We start from the raw sequence: 13,401 nt of genomic DNA, 5'->3' as shown, positions 1-13,401 counted from the left end.
ACTGAAATTTTTTATTTTTCGCTATTCAGGTTTTGGATCCAAATATGGACCTTCGAACAGTGAAGCACTTCATATGGAAGAGTGGTGGTGACCTCACCCTGCATTACCGTCAGAAGTCCACGTGAAGGGTGGGCTAATGCTCCTGGGTATTCATTTACTACCTTCCTCTATGGCCCCAAGAGTAGTCCTAGGAAGCCCACTGAGCCCCAACGGGAGCAAGACTCCTAATGGCCGACTTGGTATGGACTGAGATTATCTTTCAATTGAAGTGACTAATTGAGATGTAATATAGAAACCAGTCTCCATGTGTAGATTAAGCTGTCCCCAGAGGAGCAGAGTGCAAGAGCAGAAGAGCCCCAAGCAGACACTGTCTTGCGAGATGTACAGAGAACTGACAACAGGCCAGTGCAGACTTTGCTTCCTCCTTTTGTTTCAAAGGACCTTATCTTTGTTAGCACTTGTTAGTGACACATTGGTCAGGACACATCTGTCACTGTGTTTCGACATCAAACCTGCATACTCTGTAGCTTTTCTAAGAGAGTACATTCCATTCATGCAGTAGCTATGAAGGCTTTTTCCAAGTTTGTCATAAAAAAATTGTTTTCACCATTTAAGATAGTTATTTTTAATGGGTATTTGCTGTTGCACAATTTGAGAACCAGCCCGTTTCATAATAAATGATTAATGTTGGGCTTGTTTTTAATATTGCATCTCAGATGTGTTCTTGTAAGAAGATGTGTTGAAATTCCAGGTGCTGGAATCATAGCGCTTGGACTGCTGGGCCAGAGTTTGCGCAGCCTGTGCCTAGCGATGCTGCACTCCCCCATAACGCCCTGGCTGTGCAGCAGCCCCAGGGAGGTGCAGCTGTTTCACCCCTTCCTCCACTGTGTCCAGTTTTATTTATAGGCAAAGCCAGCTGAGACCACAGGGTCTTGCTCTAGTGAGCAGCATGACATCATCAAAACTTAAGACCATGATGAAATTTTAATTTCATTCAAATGTTACTTAAAAACTTATAGTGTCAGAGTAAAGGGATATCATAGTGAGTTAATTTGATATTCATAACCTAGAAGTATACATATTTGTTTTTCCAAAGTTTTATATGCAGGCTTTTGTTGTACCTGTATCCTGGTCTTCTTTTCACTGTTCTTTCTAACAGTCTAAAGCTTTCATAGAATCATTTGGATCTTGTACAGAATATAACTTATTGGGGATACATACTTCAACTTTTGGCAGAAAATACTTTGGATTTCCCCAAGGTCATTTGTATTCAGACTAGATTAATGGTCCACCCCCATAAAACTACATACGACAAGCCTCCTGTACGAAGCCAGAAGCACAAGTGCCTTCAGAGGGCAGTTTATTCCAGTCCAGTTGCCTCCCCAGCTTGTGTGTGGCTTGTCCCCACAATAGCAGGGACTGGGGAGGGGGGTGGGGGAAGGTTTTTTCTTTTCTATATCTTCACAGGTTCAGCTGGGGGCAGCTGATGGGCCCAGGTCCATACCTTACTTAAGAGATATTCTGATCCGCACAACTGCAGAGACAGGGTTCCCTCACTGCTGGCCAGCTTCCTTTGGAACGTGAACAAGCCATTGTCTCCTGCACTTTGAAGTGAACAAAGACATGGCCACATTTCCAATGAGCTGAAATGGTCATTATCCCTTCCTCAGAGAGCAACCAGCTTCTTTTTTTTAAAAGTCCTTTCTATCTATCTGTTGGATACAACAGTGCACTTTTGGTGTACATTTTTTAGCAATAGTTGTGAATTAATGGCAAAAAAAAAAAAATTTACCAACCCTCAGTTGTGTTTGCACGAGGGGCCTTTGAGCTGAAGAAATGGGTTTTGCTGGGTTATTTTGCCCTGTGTGCTGAGCCTTGGGTGGTTGCGCTCCCTTCCTGTCATAGATCTGACCCCCAGCATGATTGTACATTTTTTTCCCCCTCCAGTCTAACCAGTAATATGATTTCCAGAAAATTTGACAGTCTGCAATGCCAAAAGAGTAAAAATCTGTATTTCACAGTTGTATAGAATAAAGGCTTTAGTTAAAATATTTCAAAGTGTAGTACACATTTATTTTTTTTCACTTGTCATTTTCCTTTATAGATTACAGAGAAAAGTAAGAAACCTCTGGTTTCATGTCCACCCTGGAAAGTAGGATTGTTACCCATTTTATCCCCCAGTTTAAGTGGGAGGGGAAAGTAAAAATGAGGGAGGGAAGAGCCAGAACCTTCAGGTGAGGGCAACTGTGGGTCCGACTGCCAGGCTAGAGTTAAGGGAAGCTGGCCCCAGAACAGCCCTGTGGCAATCCTGTTCTACTTCCTGCATTCCTGCAGACTGGACACGGGGCTCCCAGACAATCCAGGACACAACAATGGCTCACTGTTCTGCACACTTATTGGCTGCTCTGGTAGGCTTGACAAGGGTTTGCTTTAAATGTAGTCACAGTGCCTAAAACTTAGTGTTTGTTGATTTGGGGCCCTCTCCATATAGTTGGTCTGTGCCCACCCACCCGGGAACAGACAGCCCTTGTCCTGCAGACCTGCCAGAGCTTGTGAGTTCCCTATACATACACCAACATTACAAATCATGCTACAAAGGTGAGACTTTAAACTGGGAAGAGGCTAGAAGACAAGGCCAGAGGCAGCTTTCACAGTTATTAGCAAGGAGCATGGATAGGACGGTGAGGATCCAGTCAAAGCAGTATGAGACTGCAGCTGGTAAGGGGCCATCCCTCCTCCACAGGAACTGAGTCCCTAGCCTTAGCCTCCAAAGGCACCTGGGGGTGGGCAGAACAGCTTCCTCCCATACTATAGGAAAGAACAGAAGGGCCCTTACCCACTCTTGTCTATGCCCCTAATTTCTCCTTGGGTTGGGGGCTGTATGTGAAGAGACCCCGTTGGCTTTGAGAGTCTGCTTAGGATGGTGAACTTTAATTTGCAACTTTAATTCACTATTGGGGCTATTTGGATGCCTTGTATATTTAGAAGACATAGTAGTGTTAAGTTTGGGAGCTAGCAGGTGTCGCCACTGCGGATACTAGCTCTGTGGCATGTAGACCCTGGGGAAGAAGAAGCATCATGGTCTCTGGCACAAGTGGGTCTCTGCTACTAAAGGGCCTAGAACTTCCAACCCGCCTCCCTCCAGGAGAGGTGGGCAAGTACACTGCCTCTCTCCTCCAACCATGACTGGCATGTTGGCTAACCTGAGCCAACTGGCAGTGTAGCATAGGGATGCGGGCACTTGACAGAGTCAGTGATGGGTGTTTGGGGGCCCCTTCCAGTACAGACAGAGCTGGCTGAGCTATGCAGGAATGATCAAAGCAATCAGGCCAACACTCAACACCAACCCTTTTCCTTCCTCACCCCGTCTACATGCTAGATTATGACCTGACTCTGCTGCCTCCTGGGTAGCACCAGTGACCAGAGCAGGAACAAGCACTGGACCCAAGGGGGCATGGCCATAAGATGACCTCCTCTTGACTATACACTAAGGCTTCATATCCCACCTAAGCAGCGAATCCTTCCCCTTCCCCTATCTCCTACAAAACATAGTCCGGGGTGCTATTCCCAGCCCTCTATCCCCCCAGAAGGACTTCTTTGAAACCCCCCAAACCAGGAAATCAGTCAGGATAAATGCTGGGAGGTCATCTCCCAGAAACCAGAAGTAGGGCCTGAGCAGACACACAAGCCCCCTGCCAGCAGAAGTCCCTGCACGTCACCTGGAACTGCTGCCTAGGAAGCTGAACATACAGGGATGGGATCACGCAGGAGCTGGGCTGCCTGCCCACATCTGGGCCTCATGAAATGTCATTAAGAGCCCTGTCACAGCCCAGGGTATTATTCTGGGGTAGAGACTTGGGCCTGTTTGGCCAGCCCCTCAACCTCCACCCCGAAATCTGAGCTCTCTGTGCTTGCTGGCTCCTCCTCAGCCTGGGCTTCAAGCAGCTCGGCAGATAGCCCGTCTTCTGGTGAGGCTGCAGAGGTGAGACTGTCGGGAAGGGTCAGCTGAGGTAGGTGATCCAGCTGGGCTTGGGCACCTGGGCTGTCCAGGAAGGAGACCTCAAACTCTGACCCAGACCACGTGGTCTCACCTGGAACACAGAAGGTGATGCTGAGGAGGCCTGCAGAACACAGGGCCGTGTTCTGTCCGTAACCCCACAGACCCCCCACTGCCACCGCAGGCCTAATGGAGGATGGGAGGTGGAGTGTATAGATGCCTTGATGTGGCTGGATTCAACCAGATGGTCAACCTCTAACCCAGCTGAGGAATTCATGGCAGCTTTCCCAGCAACCTGGGGTCCTTGCCAGAGGACTTCAGGAGATGCTAGCCACTCACCGCCCCGCTCGTGAGAACTGTTGCTAGAGCAGACATCCTCTGGCCCTGAGGCTGAGACAGCTGTGGAAGTCAGCACTGTGGAAGAGGGCAGGCTGGGCCACACGCTGGCATTGCTGCTGTCCGAGAGTGAAATACCTGACACGTCCAGGAAGCCTAGGGGAGGGGCACAGTTCTTTGCCAGCACAAAACCCTGACCACTGGAAAACCAATACCCTGGGCTCACCCTTCCCTGTTCCTGGGGCATCTGGCCCAGCCTGTGAGACTATCTTCTCCTCAGCCCTGGTGATACCTCTCACCCAACCCCAGAGGAGCCCATTGCCTGTTTCTGAGGAAAGAAAGGGGTCTGGGGTTGGTATCAAGGGAGTAGCACAGCAGCAGTGGACCTAGACTCTGCTGTTTCCAATTTGCTGTGTGACCTGAAGTAGGCCACCTCTCGTCTCTGGATTACAGACTCCCCATCCCTGCACTGGACTGGATGATCTGCAACTATCTTGCTGTATATGAGATAGGAGGAGTCAGCAGGCCCCAGGGAAAGTTTTGGCACTGCTGCCAAAGCCCAGCCCTGAGCCCAGGGCCCACTCCTCTCCAGGGCCCGCCCAATACCTGGGTCCATGACTCGCTGCACTGGAGGTGGAGGGTGAAGAGGAGTCTCCAAGGAACGTGGAAGTCCCCCAAGGTCTGGAGCATCATGGCTGAGATTCCCAGGCCCAGGAAGTGGGCCCTTCATGGAGGAGCCAGGGGCCTGCAATAGGGCCTAGGGGAGAGGAGGAAACAGGGAGGGGTCAATCAGGACAGGGCCTTGAAGTGAAGGATTCCCAGTTCAACCTAACCACCAGCCCAACCTTGCCCTGTGAGCACCTCTGCCTGAAGGAAGGGAACAGCCCTAGTTACCTACCCTTCCTCTGTAGGCAACATGAAGTCAGGCAGAGGGGCCTGGCCAGGCCTCCCCTGCAGTGTGGACACAGAAGGAGCACTCTCCTTGCTGTGCTGAGAAGCCCCAGCTGCTCACCCGGCCCCCACACATTCCCTTTGCTGCCTGGGCCCCCATCAGTGACCCACAGAAGAGAGGGCCTTCCTTGAATTCAGGTGTACCTGGAGAGCATTCTCAGATGCCCCCGCACAAACCCCAGGCTCCAACCCAGTGCCCAAAGGTGCTCTCAGGACCCGCTCATCAGCCGCGAAGGCAAGGCCAGTGCTTCCCTGCAGACTTCAGCTGGGACTCTGGAGGCCCAGCTTCACCACAGACTCACTGAAGCACAGAACAAGCCCATCTCAGCCTGTTTCCCACTCATGAAACGGAGATGACAACTATTGCCTCGTCTCCCCCCTCACCTCTAGACAGTGAATTTCACTGTTCCAGGCAGGGCCATCTGCTCCCACTGGGTCCCAGAAGCAGATGGGCCTCCCAGAGCACAAGGGACCCACAGACGCCCCTGGTGAGGGTGGCTGATGGCTCCGCAAGGGAGTCCTCTCCCTTCCCAGCTGGCAGGCCCCTCTGCCCACAGGAAACTCCCCTCCTCCCCTGGTTGGCAAATGCTCCCCACATACCTCCACGTATTCACTCTGCCTGGAACATATCTCCAGGGCAGGAGAGTCCAGTGGGATGGGTCCAGGTGGCAGGGCACCAGGTGGCGGGGCACCCGGTGGCGGGGCACCCGGTGGTGGGGCACCCGGTGGTGGTGCAGTAGGCGGCTTCTTGTGGTAGCTGGGGGGCCGAGTTGGGATCCGGTGTAGATACCCGTAGCCGATGCCACACCCCAGACTGCCAAAGGCCAGAAACATTCAGTCCAGGGGCTTACCCCACAGCCCTCCCTACCTTTACCACCCCACCCGCTACCAGCAGTAAGAGGGCTGGAAAGGGCACTTCTGGACCAGTGGTCAACCTCAGGATCTCCGTGGGACCGTGTGGTACATGCCCCCTGGTCAGACCTCACCCCGCTGGCCCTGCAGCCCTCCAACTCCAGGAAGTACCTGCCGTCTCCACCCCAGGCTGCATTGGGAGTTAGAGTCACCTCCCGGCAGGAGTCAGTCTCAGTGTTATAAATCATCAGCTTCAAGGGCCTCCCTTCATGGGACTCGATGAGCGTAAAGAAGTCTTCAGACTATAAGAAACACACAGCACCTGAGGCGTGCTCCCAGGACCAGACTGGAAACCTCAACAGAATGAGACACTTCTCGTGGACAGCACCCATCTCTCCACACCTCATCCAGGGGGCCTGGGGAGGGGCGGGCCGTGGGTTCCTCACCTCCTGGAGGAGCTGGTCTGCACCAATCACATAGTCTGTGTAGGGCTGCAGGCCGGCAAGGGCGGCAGGTGAACATGGTTCCACATTCTGGGGAAAGAATCACAAACTATCGGCCTTAGTGATGACGGGGTGGGGGGGGGGGGGGGCGGGGGGGAGCCACCTCTCCAGGTAGTGAGGACACTTGTCCTCTGTCCCCAAGCAGGGCCTCAAGCCCAGACTCCCTCCTGCAGTCTACAGAATGCCCAGCAGAGGGCAGCAGCATGCCACGGCTCAGCAATGGGCTTTGGAATCCAACTGCTAGCTGTGTGACTGAACAAATTACTGAACTTCTCTCAGCCTCAGTTTCCCCTCAATTAACAGTAAGATACATACCTACTCATAGGGTTGCTGAAAAGGTTAAATAAATATATGCAAAAAAAGAAAACCACACCTTGGCCACAGTAAATGCCCAACTGCATTGCTGCTACTGCTGTAGGCATGTGGCTGAAGAGCCCTAGGGGTTGGAGGTGAGGGAAGTGAGGAAAACTGGATACAAGCAAAGACTGCCCTCTCTCCTGGAAAGCTCTACCACTCCCAATCTCCCAGCCTCCCTGGGAAATGCAAAGGAGTTTGCATCATCAGTCCCATCTCACTCATGGGCAACTTGAGGCAGGCTGCAAAGATTGAGAAATTTGGCTGGGCTCCCCCAAGAAGTGAGGGAGCAATAGAAGAGGCTAGAAACCAAATTTCTAGCTTCTAGCTCAGGCACCTTCCTTACATTAAGCCACAGGACTGAACATTTGAGAACCTGGACACCACCGATATATTCAGGAGTCAGGTGTGCATGTGTGTCTGTGAACAGACTCTAACATCTATGACAGCTTAGTCGCTGAGGTTCATTAAGATATTTATTGATCATATAACAGTATATCAGAAAAACCACTACATAGAGAGTCACATAGCTTAATGACAGGGATACATTCTGAGAAATGTGTCATCAGGCGATTTCATCATTGTGTGAATATCCTAGAGTGTCCTTACACAAACCCAGATGGTGCAGCCTACTACACACCTAGGCTGTGCGGTGTGGCCCATTGCTCCAGGCCACCAACCTGTGCAGCATGTGACTGTAGGCAATTCCAACACAATGGAATCTATCTAAACATGGAAAAGACACAGTAAAAATACAGAGTTATAATCTCATGGGACACAGACAGATATGCCAGTTTGTTTGTGTGTGTGTGTGTGTGTGTGGAGAGGGAGAGGGAGAAGACAAAAAGAGAAGGCAGAGGAGAGACACTAGCAGCAGCAGCAGCATTCTGGCGGCACCACGACCGTTCCAGTAGATGGCATTCCCGCCTTTCAAATTAAGTAACCTCGGTATAGAGGGTAAGAGTGCCCAAAGTCACGTGGCTAACAAGAAGCAGGGCACCCTGTTCGGGTAGTAATGAGCTGCTTTCTCTGGGGTGGACCAGACTCTGCCTTCAGAGAATCCTCTGGTAAACCCACCGGCTGTTGGCCTCTCTAGCCATCTGGCTCTGGTCCCACCCGCCTCCTGCAAGCCCCCCACCCCCCAGCCTTGCTAGCCCCGCCTTCTCCCTCACGCTGGGCGGCCCCCCACTCACCAGCACGTGCCACACGTACTCGTGGGCCCTGCTGAAGCTGCAGAAGCGCACACTGGCACCCAGCAGGCCCCGGCCGCCCCACATGTTGCTGGGCACCACCTCCACCTCGCGCACCCTCATGGTCTTCGTACTGAACACCTCTAGCTTCACAGGCTTCTCCACATTGGCCTTCAGCAGCGCCATCAGTGTGTCATTATCCTCATTCTGTGGAGGCAACGGGGCTGACTCCGAGGCTCCCCCATGCCGGGGCTGGGACCCTCGTACAAGTCTGGGCCTGAGATGGGGCAATGGCCTTGGTGGCCAGCAGTCTGGTGTGGGGATGGGCTGGGGTGGGAGCTAGGCCCAGGTTCACAGACCAGGCTTGGGCCTGCAGCCACTGCCACCCACCCCCCACCGCACCCAAACCTTCCTCCCTCAGCCTGCCAGAAAACGACAAAGCAAGCAAAAAGCCTCCTCAGTCCACAGCACTCCGGTGCTGCCCCTCTGTGCTTCCCTTGGGCAGAACCCTCACACATGTCCCAAGAGGCAGGCCCCTTAGGTCTTGTGGCCACCTCCAAGAGTCCATCTGTGCCTAGTCTATCCCAGAGGGCTCAGGAGCTCTAGGTGGGGTCCCAATAAGGCTCCGAGTATAGCCTAGGAGGAAGGGGAGACAGGGCTGGGCCTCCCCCTAGAAGGGAGGCAGGAGCAGGCTGGGGCCTCTGTGGGGCAGAGGGACAGACACACAGACAGACACACACACACACAAGCACAGCGGAGACAAGGTAGGGAGCCTCACCAGCCTCGCATGCCCAATGGTGAGGATGAAGTCAAAGTAGGCCTCCAGGCCCGCCTTCTGGGCCGGTGAGTTCTCCTGCACCTGTCCCAGAGCAGAGGCCACAGTCACTGCACCAACCTGATGGCTGTCTGAGAAGCCCCCGTCCCCACCCCCGCTCCCACTCTCAATTTAGAAACCATCACCACTCCCAGTTCCCCGTGAGGACAAATGTCTGGCATGAACTATTCTGGGAATTCTCAAGGTTCACTCCATCCATCCTTTCTCCCTACCTTCCTGGGCACCAATCCTCTTCTTAGGAAAATGGTTCTTTCCTGATCATGATGCACAGATGCTTCTAGAGAGGCTCACGGCCCAGGGCAGCCTTGGGGACTACCCGAGGCAGCAGGGAGACAAGCCGACACAGGCCTGTGGGAATGCTGCCCCAGAGCACTGGGCTGGGGCTGGCTGGCAAGCCAAGAGGGTTTACCAGAAAGGTGTAGACTGGACAAAAAGGGAGGGCCCGACTGCAGTGGAAGCGGGCAGGCCCCAGGAAGGATGCAACCAAGACTGTGCCCAGAAAGAGTGGGAAGGGCAGTCTGTGGCCAGATCCCAGGGGACCCCAGACCCTGAGTTGGCAGACCCAGGCTCAGTCTAGCAGGTGATGAGAGCCACTGAGCCATGCTGGCACAGGAGAGCAGACCCCAGGGGCAGGACTCACATGAGCTGGGGAGCCTGGTGGGGAAGCAGTACCAATCCCTGCAGCCTGGCTGTGGCCTGAGGAGCCTCTCCAGCGGCTCAGCTATAGCCCCAGCCTCAGTCTCGCCTCCATGCCCATGCGGAAGACCTTCTCCAGGAGGCATTCCCAGCCCCAGGATGCTCCCTGTCCCTCCCCGAACTCCCCAGCTCGCTGCTGTCTCTAAAAGCACAACAATCAGCCCTTGCAGGCTGTGGCAGAAATTCATCTCAAAGGCCCTATTTTACAGAGCCTTGCTCAAACAATATGGCCTTTGTCCCAAGGTCCTGGACTCTGAAGGTGGGCCCACACCCTCAGGCCTTTGGCTGTGGGCACTTGATGACCCATTGGTCAGGCCAGGCCCCAGCCAAGAGGGCACAGGGCTCATGTGGTCTCGGGTTCTTGCTGCTCCCTCGGGGGAAGGCCCTGTGGCTCCTGCTACCCACCATCAGCCCCTCCAGCCTTAGATTCCCCAAGCTGAAGGAGAGCTCACAGAGAACCAGCTGAGAACAAACTGCTGAGCCTTTGTATCAGGGCCAGTTTGCCCCTGGAATTAGAACTCCCTTCTGGCACTGTCACCAATTAAGCCCTTGCTTGTCACCTCCAGAAGCTGCATGGCTTCCAATGGGAGTGAGCCCAGCAACCAACCCCAGCCCTAACTGGCCTGGCCCAGAGGGTGAGTTGCTCCCAGTTGCAAGGAAGGGAGCTCTGGGCCCTGCCCTGTGTCTCTTCAGGGGTCTTTTAAAAACCATAGGACAAGCTTGGGCAACATAGTGAGACCTCATCTCTATAAAAATAAAAATAAAAATAAAATAGCCAGGCATGGTGGCACCTGCCTATAGTCCCAGCTACTCGGGCGGCTGAGGCAGGAGCATTGCTTGAGCCCAGGAGTTTGACATTGCTGTGAGCTACTGTGGTGCTACTACACTCTAGCTGGGGTAACAGAGCAAGACCCTCACTATCTCTGATCCCTCAGGTAAGGCCGCTGCTCCCACTGCCTGCCTGTTCCCCTCCTCTGATTGTGTGTCAGCTACCCTCTACCATTAATGAGGTCCACAGGCCCCGTCCCCAGGCCTGGCCCACCCCTAGTCCATCCAGTCTGCCTATCCTCTCCTGTGGCCTTGTCCTCAGCCCAGCTACACTCCCCTTCCCTCACTAGAGCCTCATCCTTACTCACCATGGCTCCGTAGTGGAAAAAATCTAAGATGCTGCTACTGCACCTCACTCCTACAAAACTACCAGCTCCCAGCTCCACCCTGCTCCTCCCACAAAGTGCTGCCTTTCATAAAACTTCCACCGCATTTTCCCCATCAGGGAACCTAATGGAATTCACAATGATAGTGGCTTACATTTTCTAAGGGTTGGTTGACTGGGTGCCAGGGGAGGGCACCACCTTCCCTGTTTTGTCCATCATTTAACCGTTTCTAACTCCAAATTACAGATGAAAACAAGTACTCAGTAATTCAATAATCTGACCCCTGGAAATCTAACCCAGAGCCCTCCCCCAACCACTGCTCTGTAATAGCAGTTTCCAGGTGAATCCTCTAAGTTTCCTGAGGGCAGGGACTTCTCCAACATGTGAGGCACACAATGGGAAGGCCAATATTTATAGAATGCAGGACAGTTGTTCTTCTTTTTTTTAATATAAGTAGGTCATTTCACTCCTACAGTTAAAACTTTCCAATGGGTCCACATCTCAGGATAAAATCCTAAATCTTTATGACAATATGCAAGGTTCCATGCAGTCTGGTCTCATCCTCTGCTAATCTCCTCCTTATACCCACCACATCACCCAAGCACACCAGCCTCACCTCCTGGCATTTCCTCAAACACAAGTACAACCCACCTTATGGCCTCTGCACTTGCTGGTCCTTCTATCTGGAATAGTATTTCCCTAAATATCTGTACTGTCCACTCTTCCTTCAGAAGCATCTGTTCAAATGCTACTTGAGCAGAGGCCATTCCTGACTACTCTATCCAAAATACACCCATTTTTTTCTTTAGAGACAGGTCTCGTTCTGTTGTCTGGGCTGGAGTATAGTGGTGCAATCGTAGCTCACTGTAGCCTCAAATTCCTTGGTTCAAGCAATCCTCCTGCCTCAACCTCCCCCACTCATCACTCTTATCCCATTAACTGGCTTTATTTTTCTTGATAGCAGTTATTACCACCTACTATATATTTCTTTATGGTTTCTCTGCTCTCCCTACCAGCATCCAAATGTAAGCTCCATGAGAACAGGGACGTCTGTTCTGTTCACTATTTTACCTCTGGTGCCTAGAACTCTGCCTGCCAGAATACTCAAAAATATCTGTTTTTGTGAATGACGACCTCTGATCCGTTGTCCTATCTCCAATCTGTCCCTCCCCATCAGGCCCCTCCTGTCTTCACTCCCACTATCACCTCACCACCCCATCTTGCCAATATCCCGTATTCTGCCTTCCAGCAAACCTGTTGGAAGACACTCCTGGCTGGATGCACTCCAGTGTCCACATTTTCTTACCGGTGCCTCACCGTGAGAAAGCCCATTACCAAGCACAAGCCCTGTCAGCTCTGGATCCTCAGAGCCAGCCTGGCTTTTGTATTAGAAAACTCCTTATTTAGCCCTCCCATGTGGTAGCCGGTAACAAACCCTTCCTTCCACGCAGAGACCATCAACAGGCACCAAACCAACAAATCTGCCTGTCTACACCCATTTCTGCGTCTATTTGCTTTTCACAAGGGAAGGGTGGGGGGCGTCCTTCTTCCCCGCTGCACTCAGGGGTCAGAGACCCTCCGGCCCCTTTCACCCTCACTGCAGTGCCCCGCACCTCCAGCGCTGGCACAGATCTCCACCCCCAATCTCCATCTGGCTGCGGGTTCCTCTTGTCACCTTCACAGCTCGTCCAGACCTCCCGATAGTGGCATCTAAAGGCCATCCTCCGCCCCCTCCTGGCCGGCCCTCTCCGCAGTGTTTCACCCTGGGGACCCTCCCCAGCTGCAAACGCTCTCCCCGAGGCTTCTGCCGCGCTCGCCTGGCCTTCCGGTCCCCGACTGTCCCCCTGAAGCCCTTCCGAGCCCACGACGGGCGGCAGGCTTGCCGACCGGCTCCCCGGCAGCTGGCGTCCGCCTGGCCACGCCGACCCCAGGGACTGACGACCCGAGGCGGGGACCGCCCGGTCCTCGGCGCTGCGACTCTCCCCAGGCCCGGCACGGAGCGCGGCACACAGCCGGCGGGCACGAACGCGTGCCAAGGGCGTCCCGGCTAGAACTGGTGCGTTCTCCAACGGGGAAGAAGAGTGCCGTTCGGGGCCAGGCCAGGAAACGCTCCCGCTTCCCGCACAGCTAGCACTCGGGACGGCCGCAGGGCCCGACCGCGCCGCAGACGGGCCGGGGGCCCGGAGTCCCGCGAGGCCGCCTCCCGAGGCGGTTCTCACTAGGCAGGGTGCACCGCCCGCCACCCGGGTGACAGCGCTTTGCCGGGGCCCCGCCGCAGTCGCCAACCGGCCGGCGACCGGACCTCCGGGCGCGGCGCTACAGGCGCCCAGCAAACGCCACCGGCGCCGTGGGGGCAACTCACTTGGAATAGGTGGTAGCCCTCGGTCCCGCCCACGGTCCCCTCGGCGCTGTTGCCCAGGCCCATGACAGCGGCCCCGCTCGGCGCCCGCGGCCGGTACAGCTGAGCGGACGCGGCAGGCCGACCCGGCGTTCCAGCGCCCACCGGCTCTCTCGGCGCTCGATTGCCTTCGCC

General features: G+C 54.1%; 2 protein-coding genes across 4 annotated transcripts in view; one reads left to right on the top strand and one right to left on the bottom strand.

The window, feature by feature from the left end:
- WDR48 (WD repeat domain 48) overlaps window positions 1-2,051 on the top strand; it is a 46,439-nt gene extending 44,388 nt beyond the window's left edge. For both annotated transcript variants that reach the window (XM_045536413.1, XM_045536421.1), the window contains one exon: window positions 30-2,051. In XM_045536413.1, coding sequence (XP_045392369.1) covers window positions 30-125 — 96 coding nt within the window. In that variant the 3' untranslated portion in view covers window positions 126-2,051. The remainder of the gene's footprint in view (window positions 1-29) is intronic.
- On the bottom strand, window positions 2,050-13,383 carry GORASP1 (golgi reassembly stacking protein 1). 2 transcript variants are annotated; one of them, XM_045536462.1, is made up of 9 exons: window positions 13,231-13,383; window positions 8,962-9,042; window positions 8,187-8,390; window positions 6,583-6,669; window positions 6,308-6,438; window positions 5,885-6,098; window positions 4,940-5,090; window positions 4,337-4,489; window positions 2,050-4,091 (listed from the first exon to the last, which is right to left on the bottom strand). In XM_045536462.1, exons 1-9 carry the CDS (start codon window positions 13,291-13,293, stop codon window positions 3,838-3,840), a joined length of 1,338 nt encoding a protein of 445 aa, XP_045392418.1. In that variant the 5' UTR covers window positions 13,294-13,383; the 3' UTR covers window positions 2,050-3,837. The 2 variants fall into 2 exon arrangements, with proteins under 2 accessions (XP_045392418.1, XP_045392426.1); XM_045536470.1 differs by lacking the exon at window positions 13,231-13,383 and adding an exon at window positions 9,231-10,504.
- Window positions 13,384-13,401: the final 18 nt, after the last annotated feature.

The sequence above is a fragment of the Lemur catta genome, chromosome 1 (assembly GCF_020740605.2).
Source record: "Lemur catta isolate mLemCat1 chromosome 1, mLemCat1.pri, whole genome shotgun sequence".
Classification (NCBI taxonomy): domain Eukaryota; kingdom Metazoa; phylum Chordata; class Mammalia; order Primates; family Lemuridae; genus Lemur; species Lemur catta.
Note: the sequence above shows the minus strand (reverse complement) of the source record. Positions and strands in the feature narration are given on the sequence as shown.